The sequence below is a fragment of the Hydra vulgaris genome, chromosome 10 (genome assembly GCF_038396675.1).
Source record: "Hydra vulgaris chromosome 10, alternate assembly HydraT2T_AEP".
Classification (NCBI taxonomy): domain Eukaryota; kingdom Metazoa; phylum Cnidaria; class Hydrozoa; order Anthoathecata; family Hydridae; genus Hydra; species Hydra vulgaris.
Window position 1 is genome coordinate 46961412 of NC_088929.1, and position 27953 is coordinate 46989364.

The 27953-nt window shown below is 26.8% G+C and overlaps 1 protein-coding gene across 3 annotated transcripts in view; it reads left to right on the forward strand.

Annotated features, from left to right (window-relative positions):
• Positions 1-27953, forward strand: part of LOC100199751 (kinesin-like protein KIF12) — a 75641-nt gene that overhangs the window by 12735 nt on the left and 34953 nt on the right. For all 3 annotated transcript variants that reach the window (XM_065808166.1, XM_065808167.1, XM_065808168.1), the window contains exons 7-13: positions 2460-2535; positions 16081-16130; positions 17538-17628; positions 17741-17876; positions 18074-18165; positions 19623-19674; positions 22752-22835. In XM_065808166.1, coding sequence (XP_065664238.1) covers positions 2460-2535; positions 16081-16130; positions 17538-17628; positions 17741-17876; positions 18074-18165; positions 19623-19674; positions 22752-22835 — 581 coding nt within the window. The remainder of the gene's footprint in view (positions 1-2459; positions 2536-16080; positions 16131-17537; positions 17629-17740; positions 17877-18073; positions 18166-19622; positions 19675-22751; positions 22836-27953) is intronic.

The following is a 27953-nucleotide window of genomic DNA, read 5'->3' on the forward strand; positions in this document are numbered from 1 at the left end:
CAGCTTTGTACCCCACAAAAAGAAAAGAAAGAAAAAACCTCTACAAATTTCTTATTCCTCCCTATATGTAATATTGTTCTCATAACAGGGCTGGTACTTCTCATGATGTTCTTTCTCCTTAGACACTTAGACTTAGGCTTCTCCTCTCAAGAATTTTCTAAGCCATGTTTTACTCCATGGTTATTGATCAACATATTAAAATGATTACTAAGCTAAGAGTTCTTAGATTGCTTAGCTAAGGGTTCTGACAGTCAATAACATTTATATACGTTTATTATGTTATGTTTAATTCTTTTACAAAATCTGTTTTCAAAAGAAAAAACCATGTTTTTAAATGATAAAAATAATGGGTGATAACTAATAATCCGGACAAAGTTTAAAGGAAAAAGTCCTCGTATTTTAATGTTTTATAAAAGTAAAAAAAGTATTTTACAGAGAATTATTTAATTTATTCAATATAATATAATATTCAATTTGATTCAATCACTCCATTTCGTCTGACACGGTCAATCAACTCTTGGTGCGACTAACTGTTTCTTGGATAACATTAGGATCAACTTTGGTCAAACAATATTTAATTCTTTCTTTAAGTTGTGAAGGTTTTCTTGCTTGCCAATTATTCTTATACACAAGACCATTCAATATTGACCAAAAATTTTCAATGGGCCTGCATTCGGGTAAATTTAACGGGGTTTTTTTTTTTGGTACAATTTTAATATTTTTAGCCTTTAAATATTCCAATAAGCTTTTGGTATAATGAGCAGATGCAAGATCTGGCTAGAACACAAAATTATCATTTAAATGATGCTCTTCTATAAACGGGATAAGTCTCTTTTGAACACAATGCTCTAAATAAATAAACTGGTTGATAGCGTTGCTAGATTCTTGAAAATATGGTTTTGAGGTACCTTTGGCCGAAATAGCGATCCAGACCATTATTTTTTCTGGAAACTTCTCTTTTTGGCTGTATTTTACATTCGGTGGAATCAATAAAGTATCACTGGAGTAGTAACTAGCATTTCCATTTATCGAACTGTGATTTAAAGTAAAATACGATTCATCGTCAATGATCCATTCAAACTCTTGGTAATTTTGGTAAAGCCGACTGCAGCATGGTCGAATTCTTAGCATCATTTGCTCATCTTGCTTCGGAATCGTTTGTTTTTTATAGCACTTGATAGCAGACTGATTTCTGAGTATTTTATTCCCATACGGTTGCAAAATACTGAATTTACGAGCTATTTGCCTCTGTTAAATACCATCTTTATGGTCAAACATGGTTTTAAGCTTAGAAACCTTACTTTTTGGCATTTTTTTGGCTATACGACCACTTCCAGGCTTTCTTTCATGTCCAAATTTGTTTTCAGCACGTTTTATTATGTCATAAATGGTAGTTCTTGGAATATTTTCATCAAGAAAATGCTTTACTGTGTATGTTTTGCCGAGATTTGTATTTTCAAAATAAAACTCATAACTATATTTCTGCTGCTCATCTTCGTTTTTTTGGTTCACCTTCATTTTTAAATGATTGATTCAAATACTTTTTATGTTTTTCTAAAAAAAGAATATGTGAGCTAAATAAATATATTTTAATTATTATGTATACTTATTATTTAACACGAAGCAAAATTAACTTTAACTTTGTCCGGATTTTTAGTTATCACCCGTTATCAATTATGTTGATTAGAAAGTAAACCCTCCAAATGTTCCCGAATGCAGACCAATTGAAAACTTTTGATGTATTTTGAAATATTGATTTTTCAAAATTATCTCACTAGTAATATTCCACTATAATTGTCTACTATTATTTTTTTTTAATTTACTAATTAATAATATTAATTTTTTATTTACCTAATAGTAAAATAATAATTTATATCTTTAAAAAACCTAAAAAAAAAATAAAGAAATATTAAAATAATAAAATTATAATTTCTTCACATTTTTCATTTAACAAATTTTCTTTTCTTTATTTTTTATATATATAAAAAATAAATAAAAGTTGTAGAAAATTTGTAGATATCTACTATCTGACTGATTGTAATTGTATATCTAGCAGTCAACTGTGTTATTAGAACCAGTAAGTCCCAATAACACAGATATTGGAGTTATTGAAACCAGTAGGCCTTAATAACACAGTTATAGGTGTTGTTGGAACCAGTAGATCCCAATAACAGTTATTGTGATCAGTGTACTGAAAACTGCTTACATATTTTTAATTACATTTTTCACTATATAAAATATATTTTTTTTAAAAAGAAAATTTTAAATAAACTTTTATAATTTATTACTGTAAGTTATGCTAGTTATGTATTTATTTAAATAGATTGTAATTGAATTAATACATTATAGTTATAATCAAACTTATTATGTTATAACATTTATTACTGTAAATTATTTTTTTTATTGTTTTTAGTTTGAAATTGTTTAATTTTTTTCACAAGTTTTATTTTTTATTTCAGTTACTCTTGTACTGTATTTGCTTTTGGCGCAACAGGTTCTGGGAAGACGCACACTATTACTGGCCCCCAAGATCAGGTAAATTCTATTTATATCTTTTTTTCAAAATTTCTTATTCTCTTATGCTGTTTCAGCTAAATATTTTTTATGAGTTTTAACATTTTTAACATTTTAACAGTTTATTTAACATCTAGAATTAAGTTGAGAAGCACATTTAATAAAAAAAAAAAGAAACAGAAACTTAATTTTTAAAGTCATACATTTTAAAAATTTAAATAAAAGTTCAAGTAATTAAAAGATCAGTTTGTTTGAGGATTAAGAAAGCAGCAGTGCTCCCAATATTGTGAGTCATGTAGAACTGAAGCACTATATATCATGTGGCTAATAGCATAACACCTGTAAACTTGTAGAGAGTTAAGCTGAGAGTGGCCTATTTACTTAAGGCTCTCATTGATTTTATAGTGTTGTGCACATTTATCGATTATTCATCTCAATCAAGATTCTCATTAAGTAGGATGGCAAGGTACTTGCAACTGTTGACAAATTTGAGCTCATTACTATGAGAATGGGTGATGGTAGAGTACAATTATTGGAGCACCTGGCATTAATTCTAATGGCTTTATATTTTGAGCTGTTGAGTTTCAAACCATTGACCTCAGACACCATCAACAATGGGTTGAGGTATTTTGGTGGGAACCTTATTGTAGATAATGTTGGTCAGGGTAGGTTAAATAAAGAGAATGAACAAGATTGGGCCTATATTTTTATATATTTCCAATCAGTGGTGTGATCACATGTTTTTACTTTTTGGTGGCAATTAGATAAATAAACTGCAATCCAGGATGTGAACCAGCTAAAAAAAACATTCATTAACTTTTGCAGTAACTTGTCATGTTCAATAAGATCAAATGCTTCAGCAAAATCTATTTCAAAATATTTCAAAAATCAATATATTACTATCATTAACATAACTCCACTTCACTATAACTTGAATAATAGTATCCATTGTACTATCTTGGACTGGGTGGAAACCAAACTTTTTATTGGATAAACATATGTGCTTGGTGTGGTGAACAATAAATTTAGCAATAATGCTTGACATGCTTGACTGCTTCCTTTGTTCTGTTAAGACTTGACCAAATTGTGGCAAAGAATTTGGCTTCTTTATGAAAGTACTACTCCAGCATTGTTTGTTTGAACTTCCTTGAGTGGCTGATTGAGTAGAAATTATTTTTTCTAAATGATGTTAAAATATTTTTTAAATGATGTTTATGAGCTACATTATTCAGGTATCAAAGGTGGGTTATTGATGGGGCTAAGTTTTTGACAGCTGAGTAACCATTAGCATTAATTTTGTTAACCATATTGTTTTGTATTATACACCGATTTCATAGTTGTATGCACTAATTCAGATTGTTTGATAGGAAGTCTACCACCCTATAACAGTGAATTATCTAGTTTTTTATATCATGTTACCACAAATAGAACTAAAGTTTAGATGTGTTTTTTCCACACACACACAGATCCTTTGGCATTTTTTTGGGTAAAAAAACGTGTTCTTTTGTGTGTTTTTGGCGTAGTTTAGGTTTTCATGGTGTTTTTCTGCTTTTTTTTAAGCAATTTTTTGGTTTTGTTTGGCATATTTAATTTATATTTTTGATAAAAAATTAAATTAGCAATAAGTTAGTTATATATTTAGGCATATTGTATGAGAATATTTATTTGTCGTGGCGTACTTCTGTATGGGAATGTTTATTTGTCATGGTGATACTCTTATTATATATAAAAACTATTCTTATACTATAAGAAAGTGACCATTTTAATTTTGATAATGTAAGTATATTAGAATATAATATACAACACTTGCAAAAATTTTGAACATGTTTTGTTTTTCAAGCCAATTTTTAGACATGTTTATGGCAAAAGGAATATTTAACTTGTTCCATTTTGCTAATTTGGTTCAGAGGTTTAAATAAATGGGTTTTACTTCTGCCCCCTGGAGAGTTTAATCATAATTGATTACCAACAAGAAAAAATATTCATTCAATAGGAGTTAACTTCAAATATTCATCCAATAGGAGTTAATTCTATTAAACCTAAATGCCAATTCGAGTAAAATTTATGAAAAAATATAGAATGTCATAATGATAATGAAGCATGCAGTAGTTTTTTCAAAAAAATGTTTAACATATATAATGAAATGTTAAGAAATCAACCAATAAGAAATCACTCAATAATTTAAAGACATCCTTTTTCTCTGTAATATATGTATGTATATATAGATATTATTGTGCCTTAAAAGCTCTTTAGATAGTAAAACTCTGTGTTTTTAATATGGTGTGGTTATCTATTCTGTTAATCCTTTTTTTTATTATTCTACTACAGAAAAACTTCAGTTTTTATATCAAAAATAAAATAAATTGCTATAAGTTTTTTTATAACTTTCAAAAAAAAAATTTCTTTGGATTTTTATGAAATTTCCCTTTATTTGAGTACTAAGTTGATCTATTTTCAAAGAAATTTTTTAAAACCAATATTAGGAACCTGTTGAATAGAAAATGATCTTGATTATGAACTAATTAGTGGACAATTGAACTTTAATTAGACTTAAATTAAAATCTGAAAACGCCGTATGCTATAAAGATAAGCAAAACTAGTGAGCAAATGCTTATCTAAACAAGCCATAGAAGATATATATACAGGCCTTGTTTTAGATAAAAAAATTCTTGGCGCAAAAGCCTAATGTAAATTTGAGGTCATAAAATTCTCTTTATTTTTTTTTTTTTTAATGACATTAACTTTTTTAAATTACTGCAATAATATTAAACTGCGAAACAAGTTAAATATAATTTAACTTTTTAACTATTATTACTATAAGGGAATGTTTATTTTTTTTTTTTAATATTAAAAAATTAAATTTAATATTACATTTTTAAAAATGTTTGATATTATTAAATTTCTTTCTTTTCTCGATATTTGGATAAATGAATTAAAATATGTTAAATTTTTGAATTTTTAAATAATTATATTACTTAAATTTCTAATTGCGGCTTTGCAACTACAAATGATTTTTTTATTTAAAAAAAAGTTAGTGAGTAGCAAATAAAAAAATTACTTTTTAATTTATTTACTTTATTTATTAAGTTATGTTAATTTATTTACTTTATTTATTAAGTTATGTTAATTTATTTACTTTATTTATTAAGTTTATTATTTTATTAGCAATTTTGTAGAGAAAGCAAAGAACATTTTTCCAAACATTATTCATATAAGTTATATCGCTGTATATATGGTTTATTAAAAAATAATTTCTGCGATTTAACTTGAGTTATATAAAAAAAAGTTTAATTTACGTTTTGCACAAATTTTTGATGCAGCCGTTTATTTAAAATTTAATTTTGAGTAACGGGTGATGCGGAAGTTATCGGACAAAATAAAAACGTCAATAACTTATTTATAAATAAATAAAAAAATACTATTATATTTTTTTTAAATAAAGCATTTATCTTTTAATAAAAATATATTATTTTTTATATGAAAAAACACCACCATTTGCAATTTATCTCAAATTTGCTCTGACGCCTTTCATATGCGACTGTAAAAAGTTTAAATCAATTTCTTGTAGTTTTAGTTTAATGCGATCAATCAAAACTTGCTCTGTTGAAACTTGTCAATCTCCCTCGTAAACCTTCTGTGCCAAATGTCCCCAAAATTTTTCAATTGGTCGTGCTTGAGGCACATTGGATTCTTTATCAACGGAATAGACAAATTAATCCATCCAATTTAGAGAATCTTTAGAATAATGAGAACTTGCTAAATCTGGTCAAAATAAATAGTTAAAGTCTCCATGATACTTGTGAATAAATGGAAGAAGTCGTTTTTCTAAACATTCATTAATATAGATTGATGAATTGATCGATACAGCCTTGGAAGTGCGAAACAATGGCTCGGACATACCACGGTCAGATATGGCTATCCACATTAATAATTTTTTTGGAAATTTCTCTTTTCCTATAAAACGAACACTTTCTGGGCAAGTCTTTTTGTTGTTTGTGTAGTATCCAGAATTTCCAGGCATGTTGTCCCCTGCAAAACAAAAGTATTTTTCGTCATCGATGACTAGAAGCGATTTTGTGTTATAGAGTTGGTTAACTAGTTTCTTTTCTTTGCCTTTATTTGTTGTTCTATAGTGTATTTTGGAGTCTTTTCACGTTTTCTATATTTAATATTCATTTTTTTTTAACTGACGACCAATTGTCGATTGATTTACACCGAATTTAATACCTATTTTTCTCTGACTGACCCCTTTTCGATTGACAAGTCTCGTTAATTCGGCTTTTTTTTCTCTAGTCCAGGATGTCGGACGACCAGGGTGCTTTCTATCAGAAAACGATTGAACAGTTTCAAGTCTTTTTAGGTTATCATATATTGTACTTTGAGCAAATCCTTCCTTTTTTAAAATGATTTTCGATTTTTTTTTTTTTTATATTAGGTTTATTTACAAAAAACATTTTTAGTCGCTTTCGAAAAGATTCTCGTTCAGCTGCATTTAACCTCATTTTAAATAATTGTGTTTCAAATAATAAAGTTTATATTTTATAGAACGTTTATGCCTACGCATAAAACCCCAAAAACTAATTATTATGCTCAAATAATGAAATTAGGATTTGTCAGATAACTTCCGCATCACCCGTTAAAAAAAAATGATTAGGAAGGAAAACCAAAAAAACAATTGCAATAAAAATGAGCTAATTTTTTTCTTTAAGAACAAATAAAACTTCATTATTGAGTAATTTTTAGTAATATTTTAAAATAAATTTGACAGTTAAGTTAAACCCAAGCATTGCCTTTAATTTTAATAAACTTATATATTTTTTAAATCTAATTTAAATTATAAGTTTTTTTAATCTAAATTAAATTATATATATTTTTTATCAGAATAAAATTATGTATTTTTATTAAATTTTTATTAGTTTTAAATTAAATCATATATTTTTTATCAGAATTAACTTATATTATTATGATATTTGCTTCAAGCCTAAAGTATTAGCATTTTTCAAATAAAAAAATCAGTCATTACAATAAAATCAAAACAAAATAAAAATAAATTTTTAACTTTATTTGAGTTTTTTTCATTAGTAAACAGCACTTATATCTAACATAATTGTCATTTAAACTTTTGTAGCAAATGTTTTATCGTCATTCAAAAGTTAATGCGTTTTTTTTCAAATTAATTTCTTCTTTTATCTTACTGCTCATAGAATAATTTAAAAGTTAAAAAATGATAAAAAGTCGCTTAACCAAAATTGTTTACTGCTAACGTAAAATCGCTTAAGGGGTACATAAATCGCTCTTCGCGTAACGTAGAGCAATCACTTAAAGAAAACATTTTTGCGATTTGTTTGTTTAGTTTGTTTTTTTTCCTTTTTTTTTTCTTTTCTACTTTAGCGTTTTTTATGGCCATTTAAAAAGTAAAGTTTTTGTCTAAGTTTTTTATTAAGGGTCATAAAGTACATCATGCTAAGTTTATCTTTTGAATAGAGGTGTTATCTTTGCTCTTTTGCGCAGAGATTTTACTCAACATAAAGCGCTTTTGAATTTAAATTACTTGAATTTAAATTACTCTGCATGAAGCCAGTATTATTATAAAGTTATATTTAGTTAGATTTACTGAGTGGATAAAGTACATCACAGTAAATTTACCTTAAAATTAAATCAAAACAACCAGTTAAGTTACTACAGTAACTTACAGTTACTCAACTGTTAAATTTACTTAATATACTCAAAGAATCGCAAAAATTAGCCATATAAATGTTTCTATTTATATCTTATATGTTGTTAACACATAATATAGGCTTCTAACTAAAAATTATTTTAACAAATAAATCTTGAGTAGAATATAAAAAATGCGATACCATTTTTTAATATTTTATTTAAAGCAATATCAAGATCAAACATTTTCTATAAATATGCAAGTTGTTTATAGTAATTTTTATTGAAAAAGAAATCTTTTTGAACAAAATAATTTTATTCCTCTAAATTTCTCTTATTCAAATAATTTTGCAATTAAAGTTTAAAATTAAAAAAAAATTGGTAAAAATTTAAAAAATTTTAACGCTCAATAATTATAAATTTAATTCAGCGGCGTCATTTATTACCATGGAAGTATAAAACAGATGGAAATTCAACTGCATTAAAATGCTTCAGAAATATACTCGTAATCTTTTGTTTCATAAGCAAAAAGAAAACCTCATCAAGACAGTACTTAAATCTTTATGCGTTGTCTTAAATAGGTACGTTAAAAATAATTTAAAAATATAGTATTATATAAAACTTTAGGCTTTAGTAATTTAGAAAACATATTTTTAGACTTTTTAAAAATTGTTTTAGTTTTAATTCAAATGTTTTGTTATGATTTGAAATAAGAAAAGAAGTTTAAACTAACATATGCTTTTTAAAATAAAGTGGTTCTATTTAATTACTGAATTTTAATAAACTTCTTGTTGAATAATTACAATTACTAATGGTTAAAACTATGTAGCATATCCTTAGAGTAATTTTTTTTTTAATGTTTTAATAAAAATCATTTCAGTGAATTTTGTTGTTTTTTGTCCAGTGAAACTTGTTGTTTTTTAATTGTCGGTTACAAGCATACTCCTTGTAACCGACAATTAAAAAACAACACTCCTTAAGTTTAACAAACTCCTTAAGTTTAAGAATATGCTTAAATTTTTTTAAGATAAAGAAATTTTTATCTTAAAAAAATTTAAGCATATTCTTAAACTTAAGGAAATATAATTGGATTTATTAAACCAAATTTTTTTGCTTCGCTTTTTATTGCAAAACAATTTGAATGAAAAAATTTAATAAAAACATCAACTTAAAAACCATTTGAATGAAAAACTTAATTATACTTTTAATAGTACGCTAGATCAAAAAACAATAAATTGGAAAAAAACGTGTTATCCAATGTTTTAAAGCTTTGATCTTACTTGTTTGTTCTATAGATTATAGACTTGTATGGTCTAGATGCATGTTTTTGTGTAAATATAAAGTTAAAAATTTTATGAAGATAATGTTTTATTAATTAGAAAAATTCAATATATTTACTTGGTTTTATTTTGAACACGTGTTATGTTATTAAGGTTATAAATTGTAGATATATACATATATATATATATATATATATATATATATATATATATATATATATATATATACATATATATATATATATATATATATATATATATATATATATATATATATATATGTATATATATATATATATATATATATATATATATATATATGTATATATATATATATATATATATATATATATATATATATGTATGTATATGTATATATGTATATATATATATATATGTATATATATATATGTGCATATATATATACATAGCTTATGGAGAAAACCAGTACGCCAAACTTGCCGTACTGGTTTTCTCCATAAGCTTGCTTGTTTCTTTTTAACCGTATATTAAATATCGAAGGTCAACACTATTCTTCATTTCCAGTAATTTCTGGGGTACCTCAAGGTTCTATCATTGGTCCTGTTTTGTTTCTTATTTACATTAATGATCTTTCAGACAACCTTATATCCAAAGTAGCTCTTTTTGCTGATTTTTGAGCTCAACTTTATATTCCTGTCTTGACAAAAGTCTTCTCTTTTTAATTGCTTAAAACAGTCAGTCGGTCTTGAATCTGATCTCACTTCTGTAACAGATTGGGGCTTGCAGTGGCTTGTAAATTTTAACTCAAACAAAACTCAGTTATTTGCTGTAAGCAACTATCACAATACTGTCGACATTCTTATATTAATGGCAACCCTTCCATTGAGTCTTCTTCATTACGTCTTCTTAGTAGTGAGTGATCGGGGCCGCAGTCCCATTCACTTCCTCGGCTAAAAATGAGACTTTTTGCAAACCCAGCCCCGGCCCCAGTAAAATGATAAGATTTCTAGCCGGGGTTAGAAAAAAATTTATAATACTTTATATATTATAATTTTATGCTTACATTTACTATTTATTAAATACTGGAATACATTTATATATTTTTAAACTCTAATTTACTTTCAACAAGATTGCAACCATCCACTATTAAGTTTTGAGTTACTTTAAAATAGATAATAAGTTAAAATACAAGTAAACTTATAATTGAAGACTTGAAAAGTTTTAAGTTGTATAAAAAAAGGAAACATGAAGATGGATAAGAGTTATAAATTTTTTTTTGATGTTCAAGGAAAAAAACTTAAAAACCTTAAAAAGGTTAATAAAAGCTTTTATAGCATGAATAGACATATACAGTAAAAGGATGCAACTTATTGCATCATTTTACTGTATTTGTCTCTTCATGATTTTACTGTATAAAAAGCCAAGCAGGAATGAGTTTTGGTTTATCGTTATAAAGATGATAGCTTGTTTGAGCATTGGCCATGATTGTATATGTAGAAAAAGAAAAAAATGCAACCTTACAACAATGGAAGAGTGGCTCAAGCTTGGAAGATAAAACAGGTCTAATGACATTTAAAATGTGATTTTAGACTTTGTCTGAGAGTAAGAGGGTTGTTATTCGTCAATATAGGAATGCCAACAATATTGCAATATTTTTTTGCAGTAAGTTAATGAGTTTTGTTGCCTAACAAAAAATGTGGATTTTAAGGCCAGAAATTAAATCCATAAGCCACTGCAAGCCTTAGGCTGTTACAGAAGAGAGATAAGATTTAAAATCGGCTGCTTGTTCTAAGCCATTAAAAAGTGAAGATTTATTGTCAAGACAAGAGTATAAAGTTGAGTCGTCAGCAAATAAAACCACTTTAGATTTCATGAACATCATTATTGTAGATAAGAAACAATACAGGAGCAAAGATAAAACTTTGTGGTACCCTTAAAGTTACTTGAAATAAAGAAGAATGTAGGCCTTTAAAATTAAATTTACTACTGCAGTTAGAAAGAAATAATTTAATAACCTCAAAACTTTTATATAAGGAAACTAATTTCAGAGTGAAAAACTTTGATCTCTCTAACTATTACTTTTCCAACTCACTTCTCTAAATATTACTTTCCAAAACACTTTGACCTCTCAAGATAATTGGAGATATGGATAGTTGGAGGGGTCAAAGTGACTATCCGTAGGATAGTTGGAGAGGTCAATGTGTTTTCTAGAGTTTTGAAAAATTGGAACCAATTATTTAGCACTTTTTAAAAGTTTAGCAAAAACTGAAGAGAGTTCTGGAGAACACTTTTTTAAGACTATGCTTGATATCTTGCCTGGAGCACAAACTGAAGAATTGTTTAATTAAGAATTAACTTTAGCATTGAAAGTCAGAGTGATTTCGATGTTTAACAATGGGTTAATCTGTTTAACTGTCGGGAGGAGTATGGCCATTACATTCAAGAGTCATATTAGAGTAAGATTTCTTTGCTTTACTCCGAAGAGAAATAACAAGATCAGACCCATGAATTAGAGATTAAATGTTAAACTTACTTTAGTTAATAGCAATGTTGAAGACTAACCAAAAGTCTCTAGAACCTAACATCTAAGATAAGATAGAAGATTTAGTAAACTGAGAATAACAGAGTTTAGCATCAGACAGGGCTTTTTTACATTGGCTTCTTTTTAGCATCAGACAGGACTTTTTTACATTGGCAATAGTAAAAGGACATTAGTTCTTAAGAGAAATAGTTTTGTAAAAAAGTTTAAAAAAATGGTTAATGTTTAATGTTGCAACTGCTCAAGATGGTGAAAAATGTGGAGTAGAAAAGCTTCCAAACTTTTATTCCTATAGGAATAAAAGCTTTTTGTTTTACTTTTTATCAACAACATACTTTTCTTTTGTTAAGAAAGTATGTTGTTGTTGATAAAAAGCTGTGACTCTAGCAAGACAAGAAAAGGAGGCACAATCAGATTAGAACAGTAGATAGACAGATCAGAAAAAATGTTGTATTGAATGTTTGTTAGAAAAGATTAGCATGTAGAGAGGTAGTAACATGTAGAGAGGTAGCAGCTTTAGTAGAAAATGGTAGTGGTAGAAGTAGGAAAGCTTAAAAAGAGTGGCTTACATATTGTATGAATGAGCTTTAGTTAAGAAAAAAAATGCTCTAGATTGTTTATATTAGAGAAACAGCATAAAAGAGGAAGGTTGAAGCCTGATGATGATTATCATCATCATCATTGTCATCATCATGATCATGATGATGGTAATGATGATTATGATTATCATGTTGATTATAATGATGTTTAGATATGCATATATATATACAAAATATAACATGAATTTTGAATTTAAAAAATGTACTTTAGGATGTATAAATATTTATGCAGCCCCAGTCACAAACCCAGACTCTGGCCCCGACTATATTTTTTTAAACCAGGCCCAGGTCAAATATCAACCCCAGTCACTTACTACTTCTTGGATTATCATTTACTATTGACCTTTTATGTAGAATATATATTCACTCGATTGCTAATTTAGCCTATCCTAAGGTTGCTTCTTTTTATCGTGCTTGCAATTTTCTTACTCCTGATTCCATTCTCTACCTCTACAAATCCTTATTCTAGGTATGTGTGCAAAAATTTTAAACTATTCAAATATTCAATTATTATACATCATTGTAAAGAGCTTTAAATCAGTAATACAATGGTGAAAATTTCATAAAAAACAAATGGTTCTACTAAAACAGTGAGCTGAGAGAAAATAATAACCTCTTTAGTTATATCCTTTTTTTGCAAGCAAAATATGACTTGAAGAAAAAGTCGGAAAAGGATTTGATTTGTGTAAGAGCAATTGTTTTGGGGAAAAACAAGGCCTGTTTTCCCCACCGTACCATTGTTATTACTCAAGCCACATAATTTTTCCACTTAATCCATTATAGATACTAAAAAATACTATAATAAAAATTGTTTATTATTAAAAATTGTTTGTTAATTTGCTTGTGTTTGTCCAAAAAGGCTACAAAACTCTTTGGGTCACCTTTAAATAACATAAAGTAATTGTTTTAAAGGCCATAAGGAGCATGTGAAATAAGAAACATTTATATGCTAATAAAAAAGATATTTTAGATTTATGTATCATAATTCACAAAATTATGTTGTGTTAAAGTAAAAAAGTGGGATTAAGATTATACATGTACCTTTTGCATCCTTGTAGTGAAGTTTGCTTAGCTGTAAAACAATATTTGTTGCAATGCAGTCTCTTCCAAAAAGTTTTCCTTTAGAGGTCTCTAATGCTTTGAGTGAAGACTTGCACCAACTGGTGATTGTGTCCAAGGGGTTGTTTAGTTCATTTAATGATTTAGGTGACAGTTTAGTTCATTTAATGATTTCTGTCAAACAATTTAGTAACTGTCACTTGGTTTGTTGCTACTCTGTCACTCATCGTGTTAGTTATGTTTCCAATAATAGTACTTCGTGCATCAGTGAATTGTAGTTGGTAGAAGTCACTATATAACTTGGCAAGATTATCAACAGATTTTGTAATGTGACTCTGATAGTCGTAAGCTGTACCTCCAGGAAGTTGATCAATAGCTACAACCATGCATATTGATTCTGCAGTATGCATGGTTGTAGCTATTGATCAACTTCCTGGAGGTACAGCTTACGACTATCAGAGTCACATTACAAAATCTGTTGATAATCTTGTCATTTTGCAGTACAAGAATTTCAGAATTTTTGTCAGCAAGTTGTTGGCTTAACATAGCCTTTTGATAAGATAAGTTGCTTTGGGTAAATGTTAACTGTTGTTTTAAAATAAAAATGTCATTTTGAAGTTTCTTTAACTGTAAATTCAAATACTTTTCCTTTAATTTTTTTCGAAGATTAAGGGTTGTCTTTTCTTTGCAAGCAAAAACCTGATTTAAATATTTCAGTTGGTATGGTCGGGCCTTTGCCTTTTCTCTTAATTCTTTTAGATCCTCTTTATGCTTTCGTTTTTTACTTGCCATTTCATTTGCCAAAATGGTTAATCTCTTTTGCAAAACTTTTTTCCTAGGACTCAACTGATCAGCTCTCAACCTGGGTAATAGTGGTTCATGAGAAGAGGTTATTAAAGTGGGACCAGATAAGAAGGAGATAAGTGATTACTATTTGATACAGATAAAACACTGTTGTGTTGAGAAGATAAAATAGAAGAACACGAAACAATGTTACTTGAGCTTGTGGTTGAATGCAATGGTTGTGGCATAGCAAATATTGATTTTTAGTATGCAAAGAGCATGTTGCAGATATTAATAAATTGTTCAGAATCCCTTGAAAAATTATGTAATAGAATTGGGGCTTATTTACTAGTTGCACTATCTAACTTTTACATATTTTAATTTAAAAAGTTAATTGACTATTTCGACAGTTGTTTTAAATGATTCATTGTTGGATATGAATATATTTAATATATGTCCATTTCTACATTCAATATTTAAATGAGTTGGCATTGTAAAGTTACAAGCTAAATAATTTTTGGCTTCACGCTAAAATAGATGATTCTTTTTAGGTCTCATAATGCTCAAAAAAAGTTTTAATAATCATAATTATTATTTTATTGAAACAGCTTTAATCATTATTACACTTTTTTTAAATAAAAAAAGCTATAATACATGCAACAGAAAAAAAAATCAATTGAATCTTAAATAAAAACATATAAATAAATAGCATAGTGTGTGTGTAAATCATGTTTTGAATACTTTAAAAAAATCACCAATATTTTTAATAAAGTTTCATTTTTCTTTTAATTAAACCCTTTTAATTAAAGCATGATCTTATTAAGTACTATTTTTATTATTACTTTTTTTTTTGAATTTCTCATCAAGTATAATTTGATTAACATTAATAATCATATTAAAACAAAATAAAGTGTCAAGTATTAAGAACATTAAGTTTTTTGCCATTATTATGAAATAATATATTTGATCTTTGAATTCTAAAGTAATAAAGGTGCATAGTACTTGCCAATTCCATAAATTAAATAATTTCATTAGATTCCTTATGATTTTTTCAGGTTCTAAATGGTTTTTTAGAATTATGATATCTGGGATTCTTTTTTGGAAAATTTGTAACTGAAAACACAGTGCAAAAGCGATTTTGGATAAAATGCTTGCATTGTGTTTTTGCATAAAATGCGTAAAATGCTTAGGCACAGATAGCTGTGTAAAGATGGTTGTGTGTGATTAAATGTTGCATTTAAATAGTTTTTGAATAAATTTTTTAAAAAAATGTATAAAAAGCAGCTACACAAAAATAATTTATTTATATTATATATTTATAATATAGTCATTAAAAGTAGAATTGAATTCTTAGAATGAAATGAATTTAATAGAACTTGATTAATATTTTTGTTGATTGGTTCCTTTAACCCAGATTAAGATATCATGCATGTTAAACCTAAACCAATAGTGTCAAGTTTTTTGAATTAATAGGTAGATTGTTTTAAAGGTTTATTTTATTTTGAAAATTTATTTTTATTATAACTTTAAATAAATTTTTATTTAAAAATTATTTTATAATTTGAATTTTAACTTTAATATATATGTTGAAATAAAAACAATAACTTTAAAAATAAAGTGTATTTTTATAATATATCAAGATATTATCATCTTTTTCTTTTGTCTTTAGAAGTTAGAAATTATGTTAAAAGATAACGAAAAGTACGGAATTATACCGAGGTTTGAACTTTCTTTTTAACTCAAACACAATAGTCATTGGTGTTCCTAAATAATGAAGTTTAGAAGAATGAGTTTAGAACTTCTGTTTTCTGCAAGGCTCATCTTGTTTCGTATAATTGTTCAACTGTTCAATGTTTATTTAATTTTAAAAACAGCAACAACTCTTTTTAAAATTCTATTAACTTCTAAAATTTCTAAAATCAGTCCAACGTGTTTTTATTCCTTACAAATACTAGAATTGAAAAAATAAAAAAAATAATTTTTTTTTTTTAAACAACGATTTTACCTTCTTAAATAATAATTCACTTTTTTAAATAAAAAGTATTTTATATTTTTTATTGTATCTGTTTTTGTTGTATCAGGTGCATTATTATTTTAATTTGAATGTATTTAATTATCTGTTATATTGAATTATCTACAAAAAATATGAAATTAATTTAAAAAATAAAATTAATTTACTAGTAATCTACCAATTAATTAGCATGGAAATGAGATTATTCTATGGATTTTTCAGCGTATCAATATTATTTTTTTAATAAATGTTAGGTTTAAATTAATAATAAAATTTCAAAGAACACATTTTATACTGTTTCTTTTTAAAAATTAATCTGGGTTGTCAGATCTAATTCCTGCATATTAACAGTACTGTTGGTTGATCAGGTCCTAACATATAGAAATCCATTTTAGCAGGTTTTGCCAAAAATTTTTAAGAGAGATCCTATTCATAACATAACATAAATATTGTAAAACTTTTTAATCCCAAATCCATTGAAATTCTCTATTAATTTCCTAAATTTTTTCCTGCAATTAAGTTCCTAATTTTGGTAAGTTATAAATAGTAATCGGCTAAAGTGCCATTAATACCTACAGTTAATTAAAAATTAATGAACAGTTTTTCTGTTTCTCAATTTTTTTGTATTTTTTAAAATAAAGCTAATTTTATTTTAAGACTTGAGCATGATCAGATCAGAGCATGATCATGATTTTAGCATGATCAGATATTTTTAATATGATAAATAATCTTTTAAATATTTTTTTACTTTGATTTGAACTCATCTTTAATATATATATATTATGATATTATTATTGATATAAATCAATAATAATTTTCCTTCAAAATTAAATCTCATCTTATATTCACAAATATTTAAAAATTCCTCAAAACTTTAACTATAGTTAGTCCTTATAATAAGCAAATTTAAAAACATTAAAAAGTTTTAATAAATATTATTAAAGCTTGTATTAAAATATATTTAAAATAAAACATCAAATTAATTTAACTAAAATTAAAGTATTCCTTTTAAATTAATAATCATATTATTAACATACTAAGTATGAGAATTAAACATAATTTTTCCTCTTTTTTTTTGTAATCAATATATTTAATATTTTTTTTTTTTTTTTTAGGTCTTTTAAATATTTATTTGAGCAAATCAAGTTGAAAACTGATATAGAATATTCTATTAAAGCTTCATTTCTCGAAATATACAATGAAAAAGTATTATATTTTATTAATGATGATGATGATGATGATAATGGTGAGGATGATGATGATGATAATGATAATGGTGATAATGATGATGACAATGATAATGTAATGTTTTTATAAGGTTAAAGATTTGATAAACACTTCCAATCAAAATTCATTACCTGTTAGATGGTGTTCAAAGGACGGATTTTATGCTGAGAACCTGACTAAAGTAGAATGTCGTGAACTAAACCATCTTTTTGATGTATTATCTGAAGGTAACTAATTTCTATATGTATATCTTAAGTATGCCAGTTTCATTCTTAAAAGAAACTGCAAGTTAAAGAATAATTTTTTTAAATTTAATTTAAGTTAATAATAGTTTTATAGTATTTTTGTAATAAACAAAAAAAATTTATTAATAAACTAAAATATTTTTCTATCATTTAAATGAGTTATTAATTTTTTCTACTAGGAAGTGCAATGCGTCAAGTGGGCCAGCACTTGTTAAATGACTATTCCAGTCGTAGTCATAGTATGCTGATACTATTTTTAGATGGAGTTGAGGTATGAGTAAAACGTCATTTAAACTTTTTACTTGTATTTAAATGTATTTTATGAATAACTAATATTTTTTATCAATAAATGTATTAATTATCAATAATATATATTTTTAATTTTTATTCTGGTTCACTCCCAACAAGGCTGCAAGCAACCACTATTAAGTTGGGAGTTAGTAGAAAAAAATAATAGAGTTTAGAGCAAGAAAACAGTTGACAGAAGACTTAAAAGTTGTATGAGTCAGGAAAACATGAAGAGTTCCAAAGAGTTGCGGTAAAAAAAGCTAGAAAAATAAAAGTTTTTGGACAGGTAAAAGAATGAGACTTGGATGAATGACCAGTCAAGCGAGAATGAGTTTTGGTTGATGGAACTAGAGATGAAAGCTCCTTTGAGCAGCGGCCATGATAGTATTTGTAGAAAAGAGAAAAAGATTTGATTTAATTATAAGATAAATATAATATTATGTATAGATATATAATATTAAAGTTGTTGGAGTTACAAATATTTGAGTTAAGTTTACTAAAAGTATTTAAAGTTTAGATTAAAATTTAAATATATTAGAATTTAAATTAAGGATAATAGTAAAATAAAATTAGTTTTTTTAAATTTAATTTTATCTAATCTTAAGTATTTTTTTTTTTTCATAAAACTTTTTTTTGAATAGTTTTTGAGTAATATATTTTCATAAATATTTACAAAGTATTTAAAAACTAAAGATTTTAAAAATTTCAATAACTTTAAAACGTGTCATTAGAAACCTGAATCAACAACTACAATACAAAATTAATTTCTGGCTTGAGTTGTCTGAAAAAGTTTGCATTCTTATGTGCTATGAAGATCATAAATCCCATATTGAATTGTCATAGAAATAGCTAATTTAATGTCAACATACTGCAAAAAAGTTATCTGTAAGAATTAAGTTTATTTTGTGCGACACTATGTATTCATATTTTCTGTAATTTTTGTTAAATTTAACTAGTAAATATTTCAAATTTATCATGAAGTGAAAGATCACAAATTTAGTAGTAATAAATTTGATTGGTTAAAATTATATGAAAATTATTTTAGAGAATTTGACTAACAAATACTTCTTATTGAATTAGTGACCTTGTTTGTCAAGGTTCGTGTTTCACAGTTATAGAGAGGGTGATAACCTCAATTAAGTAGCCTCCTCGTCTGTAATGGATTTCTCAGCCTTAGGGAGGTGAATATATATTTAAAAAAAAAAAAAAAGTGAAAATTTGACTTCTCAATTTATAATGGTGACAATTTCAAGTATAAAAACAAAGTTTATTCAAAATTATTACAACAGTTGTTATTTTTATTATTATTATTATTTACATTATGATTTAACTGTTATCTATATATCTATATTATTTAGAATATAAAATAACTATTAATAATAATTATAATTTTTGAAATAATAACTTTAATAATAAATTTTTGTAATGACTTTTTTACAGCATAATTCTAATGTTATAAAACATGGAAAAATAAACTTTGTTGATTTAGCAGGTATGTTAATTTTGTAATACTATTTATAAAAAAATTATTTTTATAATTGAAAATTTAGCATTTACAGTTTCATTGTATAATTAATATAAATGAATATATAAAATATAATTATTTATAATATATTTATTATATTCTATAAATATTTTGTATATATTATTAAAATAAAGTTGTCTGATCTCTGTAAATCTGTTTTTAAACACACTTGTTTAAGTCCTATTAGATATTTCTTAAATGACAACTTAGAGCTTACAGTTTGTTGGTGTTTTTTATTCTGATAATAGTTATTAAATTAATGGCAACACTCTTATTATGTCCTCTAATTTAAATACTCTACTTTAAGTCTTCTCACGTTATCATTTACCTCTAATCACTCATAGAAACCATATATGCAATCCAGAGTTAGCATCTGCTAACGTTGTCTCGTTTTATCATGCTTTCCATTTCTTAATTCTGATTCCATTTTCTACCTCTGTAAATCTCCTATTCGTTCTTGTGTGGAAAGATGTTTTCATATTTAGGCTGGTTCTTCTAATCTTTTATTTCAGGACTTCTAATGAGGCCCTCTTAGACTTTTTAGACCCTTTTATGGAAGGTCTAATAATTTTTTTTTGTTCTACAAATATGCATGTTTTTTTTACTACAAATATACATGTTTTTTCTACAAATCTTCTACAAATTATTATAGGTGGAAACAATTAAGTCCTTGAAGGAGTTAACTGTAGGAAATTTATAACTTCTTGTGATAAAGCTTTTTTAATGACTGTTGAAGAAATGTCCATGTAATATTTATTTTTTCTTTATTGTTCAATATTTTAAACTGTAAAATGAAGTCTCCATGTGTTTATCTTTATTCTTGGGTGGTAATCACGAGTTGTAGTAGTCTCTCCTGATATGATAAATGTTTGATTGCTGCAATAGTTTTTGTCACTAATTTCTGTACTTATTCAAGGATTGCAATGTCAGCTTTCAGAAATGGTGAGCATAATTGTGCGGCAAATTGAAGAAGAAGAGGGTGGATATATGTTAAGTAGAGAGTATCCCATAGTATGAAATCATGATTGCATAAAGCCTTTTTAAGCTGGCCAAGCATACTGTTTGCAGTTGAGGCGGCAGTTTCTGTTTGACCTTAAGCAATTAGGTTATCCAATACAAAAGTTCTTAATTTCGTTTTGTGGTTGTTACCTAGTTGCCTACTTCTGCCATCAACATTCGCCATTGGAAACTCTTGCTTGGACTTTCTTGCAAGAACCAGCATGCATTACTTTACATTTTTCAGTTATAAATGCATTTGCCATTATTATTATTGTTATTAAAATCATATTTATACAGGATATACACTGTCAGTTATAAAAACTGTTATCAACATGTATCCTGTTTAAAAACTAAAACTCAAAACAGAAATTGTAATTATCAAAATTAACAAAAAGTATAGAAAGTATTAAAATTAGTAAAGTGTACGTCAATGCTGTTTTAAAAAAACGTGGTTGTTTAGTTTTTTTTTAAATGATGTTAGTTCTGCTGTATTTCTAATGTTCGAAGTTAAAAAGTGCTCAAAGGTTCGAAGGTAACTTGTTAAAAAGTTTTGCTCCTGTAAAGTAAAAAGAGTTTTCATTCTGAGTTTTAATTAAGTCTCAGCAATGTTCTTTGTCTGGTATATTTCTTGTGTTTAATGGTTTTGAGTGATTAGTAAAATTTTCATAATGTTCATTATTTAAAATTTTTTTTACAAATAATCATGAGTCTCGAATTATATCGTTTTCTCTTCTGTCAAATGAACTTAGTTTGGCTTTGTGTGTTGCTGTAAAATTACGATTGATGTTGGAATTGTATGTTAATATTGCAACAATCATTTGTTGATAAATTTGGAGAGCTGCCTTTGCAGGAAGGAAGATCTTTAATTTACTCAGCAATTTTAAACAACTGCACGCCATTCATGGGACCAATCGACTGCAGCATCAATATCTGCTTGAAAAGTCTGCGCATTGAGATTCAACTTAATAATGGCTATAATTTTATTTTTATCTGTGTACAATTTACTGTGGTGATTAATTTTATTAGAGGAATTGCCAAAGGCTTTGGCAAAATTAATGTGTCAGGTCTGCTGCCCAGCCAAGATGGAAAGTTTCTGTAAGAATATCACATGTTTCGAAATATCACACGTTTTATTGTGCTTTGTTGGTTAACTTATGTGTTGTCGCAAATGTCATTATCCAATCGTGCATTTAACTCTCCATAACCTTGCACAGCACAGATGTTGGTCTGTAGTTTCTTGCCTTAAATCTGCTGCTTTGTTTGAAAATTGGTTTGATATTGGATTTTTTCCACAGTTAGAGAATGACGCTAGTTCGTTAACTTGCTTTTTACAGCAGACAAATGCATGTAACTTCTTTGGATCAGATTTTGAATTACAAACTTCTCAAATGTTTATTATAAATGTGTATATAGTCTGTTTAATGATTTTTTTTACTTCTTTACATGCGGCTTTGTATTTTTTTTTTGTAACAATTTGTGAGAGTGGTGCCCTGAGGCTTTATTTTTGTTCAATAACTTGTTATCTTTTTACAGCTACTTTGACTTCTGAGGTGAATCATAACTCTTTTTTAACCATTATTGGATCAGTTGTTGATGGGATATGCAACTTTATAGCTTATTTTATATTTAAATATATTATATATGCAATATATATATATATATATATATATATATATATATATATATATATATATATATATATATATATATATATATATATATATATACATATATGTATATACTTTATAAATATTTTGAATTATAAAAAAAATGAAAAAGTGATTAAATACTATAAAAGTTAATAAACACTTTGAAGTAAATGAAGCAAAAAGTTAATGAAATACATTAAAGTTTTTTTTTTGCTTTTTTTTAACATTTAAGGTTGTAATGTATGTATTTTAGGTATCTGTATTTTATAACATACAATATGAAAATATAATCAAGTTTTTCAATTTTTTCATTTCAATTTGTCTTTTACAACACTTTTTTTTTACCTTCAAATTTTTATTTTCATGTGTTAAAAAATAACTTAATCTGTGTTTTAGGTAGTGAAAGAGTGAAAATATCCAAAAGCGCTGGTAAAGCTTTTGTGGAGTCAAGTAATATTAACAAAAGTTTACTTACATTAGGTAAAAGAATTTTTATGTACATTTATTACATACTATATTAAATAGCATATATATATACTTAGGTCATTAGAAAAGAATCCCCTATAAAATAAAATAAGTTTTTTAAATTTCATTTTATTAAATTTTTTAATAATGTCCAGTTAGTTAAACAAAGTTGCTTCCTTTCAGGCCATTTATCAAAAATGTTTTTATAATCTTATATATATCTTTATCTTTAGTTATACTTTGAAGTAGCTTGGTTATGTGGTTTTTTTAAGTTTCGACATCAGTATATTTATCCAGATTTTTTTGTATTAAATTGAATAGCCAAAAGTTGGATGGAGCTAAGACTGGCAAGTGCATCAGAACTAGTTTCACTGTAATGGTAGTTTGGTTAAGATAATTTGTGATTTGAATAACATGGGGTCAAGCTTTATCATGGAGATATTTAAAGTTTTGAGTGCATTTTACAGGACTTTGCTTAGTTATTTCCTGCATAACAAGTTTTAAACAATTTCTCAAATAATATTGACTAGTAGTGTTATCACCCATTCCAACACAACCCAAATGAACAATACCTGTTATGAAAAAGTGTAGAACATGTTTTTCCGCTCAAACCTGTTGCATCTTACTATAGTTCTTGAACTTTGACCTTCACCAAACTAACTAGTGTTAACAGGCTTGTGTCCAACAAAAATTTTCCTTGCATTTCTCATCTAGTAGGTTCTACTCAAGATGGTGCAGCAATCAACATGACGCTCATGCAGTTAACGGACATTGTTGATCAGTTTTGCTTTAATCATGCAGTTAATCTTGGTGTATATGACACGTACAAGAAAAATAAAGACACAAATGTACCAGTTCCCAAGGAAGTGGACAGTGATTCAGAAGAAGATGAAAATGAAATTTACAATTTCATTTTCATCTTCTTCTGAATAATTTTAGTTTTGAATCAGTAAACAATGAAACTAATGTCGACTACTCTGAAATTTTGATGAATATACAAAAAGTAGGGAAGTTCATAAAAAATTCATCAGTTTGCAATCAAATTTTCCAGAAGATAGTTGAGGAATTCAGTAAAGAAATTGAACTGCATCTAGATGTTCGTTACCGTTGGAATTCACTTTTTTCAATGACTGCATTTTTGTTAAAAACTAAGAAATGTTTATTCCAGACATTTACTGAATTAAATGCTCTTGATGAATCAACAAGCTAGATTTTGAGTCATTAACTTTATTACATCCCACTTTTAAGCCAGCAAAACCAGCAGTGGAATTCCTTAGCAGAGAAGATGCAATGTTATTGACAACAGATACTGTTCTTAAATTCATGCTTGCAAAACTATTTGTCATGGATACAGAAATTGCATCTTTATTACATTCAAATTTAAAAAAGCGCATCGATGAAAGAATTAGTGGAAATGTTATGCAGTTGTTAAAGTGCCTAAAAGATCCTTCAGTTGATCTATTAAAAAATACTTTAAATTTTGCTGAAAAACTTGCGTGTAGGTTTTTTGGATTTACTTCTAATCATGAGGAACCACTACTAGCTGAAGCACCATGTACAGCATTTAAAAGTTCACCTGTTTCTCTTAAGGATGAATTAAATGCACTTCTAAATAAAGATAGCATCAAATACTTGCCAAAATTTACTGATCAATTCAAATGGCTTAAGCAAAAGTTTTTGTTGTACCGAAATACGGGCAAAAGAACAAAAAATCTTAAAAAAATTTTCAATGCAATACTCTCTATAGAGCCCCACCTCAACAAATGTCAAACGCGTTTTTTCTAGCTGCACTAGTTTCTGCACAAAGATCAGATCACAATATTCTGATGCATTGTTCAATTCTTTAGTTTTCTTAAAAATTTTTTACAATAAAAATAAGGCATTGTAAGTTGTTTTTCGAAATATAAACATGTTAGAACACTTTGTTTAAATAATTTTTTTAATAAATAATGCAAGATAAACTTACATAAGTTTTATTATTTAACAAGAAAAATTGAAAGCCAGGGTTAACCACATTTTTTTTTAAATTAAAACCAAAACCGCATTTTTTTATAAACGCGATTTTTTGGAAACCCTAAACTATATCATGTGTTTCATGAATTATGAGAATAAGAATTCATGGGTCATGAGAGTAATAGCATACACACATTCAATATTCTCAGCTCTGAAACAGCAGAGAGCTACGGAAGCTTCAGTACATACATTGACTGACTAAATAGCAAGAACGTGCAATGGCATCGACAAGGGGTTTGGGTTGCAAACTTTTTTTTTTATTCATGTTACGATTCAGAGTTCACAAAATGTATTAGAAAATTGCGTTTAAAGGTTTTCAGTGTTTTTTTTTTAAACTGTATTAAGATTAATTTTGTTTTAAAATAAATTATATAATTACTTGAAGTTATAATTTTTTAACTTATTCATAATAAATTTAAGGTCATTAAGGAATCACTAAGCGTTTGATTTTTTCGTCTGGTAAATCCTTCTGTTACCGTTAACGTCCGTTACGTTAAAAAATTTTAACGAACAGTATTAACAGAAAATATCTGTTAAAATTTTTTAAAGGATTGATATTTTTTCATGAATTTCCGTTGATTCTGTTAATTTCTGTTAATTTATTAGTTTTATATATAAAAAAAATTTTTTAAGTTGTTTAAAAATAAAAATTAATTGATCATTTAATTGACGTTCAGTTGAATGAACGACAAGGAGCAAAAAAAGTTTCGAAATATACAGTTCGATTATCGAACTAAAGGTTTTGAAATTTTTAGCAAAAATTTTATATAACAGAAAATTTTATAAAGTTTTTTTCAAAAGAAATTTTATAAATATATTAATAAAAATTTATCAAAATATTATCTTACAGCTTTAATGAAAAATTTAAAACATTTTTGTACACTTGTTAAACTTATAAATTGAGTTTAAATATATAATTTAAAATTTAAATAATTAAAAAAAAAAAAAAGTTTCTAACTAATAAATTTCAGTTAGTTGACTTTATTAAATTTATTTCATTTTCCAAATGTCATTTTATTATTATAATAAATAAAGCATATTATCGGTATTGTTTAATGACATTTTTTTTATATATTAGTTTTTTTATTGTATGTAAAATGCCAATAACATGTTCTGTTATTTGGGATTGTTTTAAAAAAGAACTAACTAATAAAGATGGAGAAGTAGTTGCCAACGCAATTTGCAAAAAATGTCAAAAAGTTTACAATCTTGCTAAGGGTTCAACATCTAGTATGAGATACCACTTAAAAATAACTCATTCATCTTTGTATAAATTATTAGTTGAAAAAGAATTAAAAAATTCAGTTGATCAAAATGATGGTTTTGATCCCCGTGCTAATATAAAAAGTAGGACAACATTTTCTAAGTACAAGTTACCTATGATGTATCGGAATATGAAGGCAACATTAGATAAAAAGTTGACAATTGAACTAAAAAATGTAGATGGGGTAGGATTTACCATTGACTGCTTGACCTCTAGAGCAGTAGATTCATTTATTACTTTAACTCTACATTACTTTGCTGATGATTACACTTTGAGAAAGTTTATTGTTAGCTGTGAAGAGTTTTCAGAACGCCATACTGCACAACATATTGCTAATGGAATAGACAAAATGATTGAGTCAGTCGGCTTGAAAGCAAAACAAAAGTGATGATAACTGATGCTGCAAGCAACATGATAAAAGCAATGACGCTTTCAAAGCATGTAACTTATGCTAAATTGTGTTACGATCATAGGATTAATACTTGTTTAGGTAGAGCAATAAAAACAATGAAACAAAATTTATTTGAAAAGGTTAATGAAATTTAAGATGCTCTTGACATCTGCATAAAACTTTTTTCTAAAACTCATCAATCATTCTTAACCTGTAAAGAAATTTAAAAAGAATGCAATAAACTTGATGGTTGGTTTTTTTTACTTACTTTGTGCCTAAATTTCTATCATAATATTCAATTAGTTGTAATATAACATGATATTTGCTTCTTTTATACTACCTTATGTTAAAGTAATCGCTCCCGCTAAAACGCGATGGAACAGCCACAGCATGATGGTGGAATCGGTATTGAAATTAAGATCAGCTCTAGAGTCTATTAGAGACTCAAAAGTTGTCTCAGAGTTACAAAAAATAATTCCTGATGCTAGACACCTTGTTATATTGAATCAACTTTTACCGATCTTGACAGAATTTTAAAAAATAAGTGATATGCTTTCAGCTGATAACGCTCTGACGATTCAAAATGTTATAGCAGCTTTTTATAATATTACCGTGCACCTTACAAATAAAAAAATGAAGATGTTACTTTATTACCGAGCTTTTATTGAATCCTTGTTTACTGAAATTGAAAATAAAGCACTAAAATGCGGTTCAGAGGATTTTAGTAACAGAGTTGCACATTTTCTACACCCATATTATCGAGGAGCTGTTTTAGAAAAATTTAATTTTTTCTTTTAAAAATTAAAGTTTAATTTTTAAAAGTTAACACCTTAGATAAGTTTTTATAAAATTTAATTAAGTTGAAACATTTGGTATAGTATGTAAACTTATCCTTATAAATTTTTTTCTTGCGTCTTAAATAAGAAAAATAAGGTTTCCAAAATGACGATGGAACGTAATCACCGTTGTCTTAATTCAAAGCGCCTTCATTTGGAGAACACTGGTGAAACTGTATTTCCAAGGACTCTCTCACTTTTCTCTTAAAATAGTCTACCTCTACTTTAACCGTGTTGTTTTTATTCCAGCCAAAGGTACCATAGCAATTTCTGGAATGCCCCGCTACGGCCAAATTTTTCCATTTTTCCTCAAAAGTATGTTTTTGATTTCGGCAAATGCGAGTTGAAATCTTGAGTTTTGTTTCACCTACATAGAACTTCCTACACGAACACTCCAGTTTGTAGACTCCTGGGTAAGAGTTGTCGGGAAGTCGAGGCTTGTTTTTTTGAGTTATTAATTGTTGAAGGTTTTTTGGTGATTTAAAAACTGGAGTATAGCCTGCATTTTCAGATATCTTTTTTAATTGATTATACTCCGGTTTTCAGTTTGTCAGGAAATATTGCAACTTTTAGCAGAGAAAACCTTTGCACTGACACAATAAGACAATAGGCTGGGTGAATAAAAATGA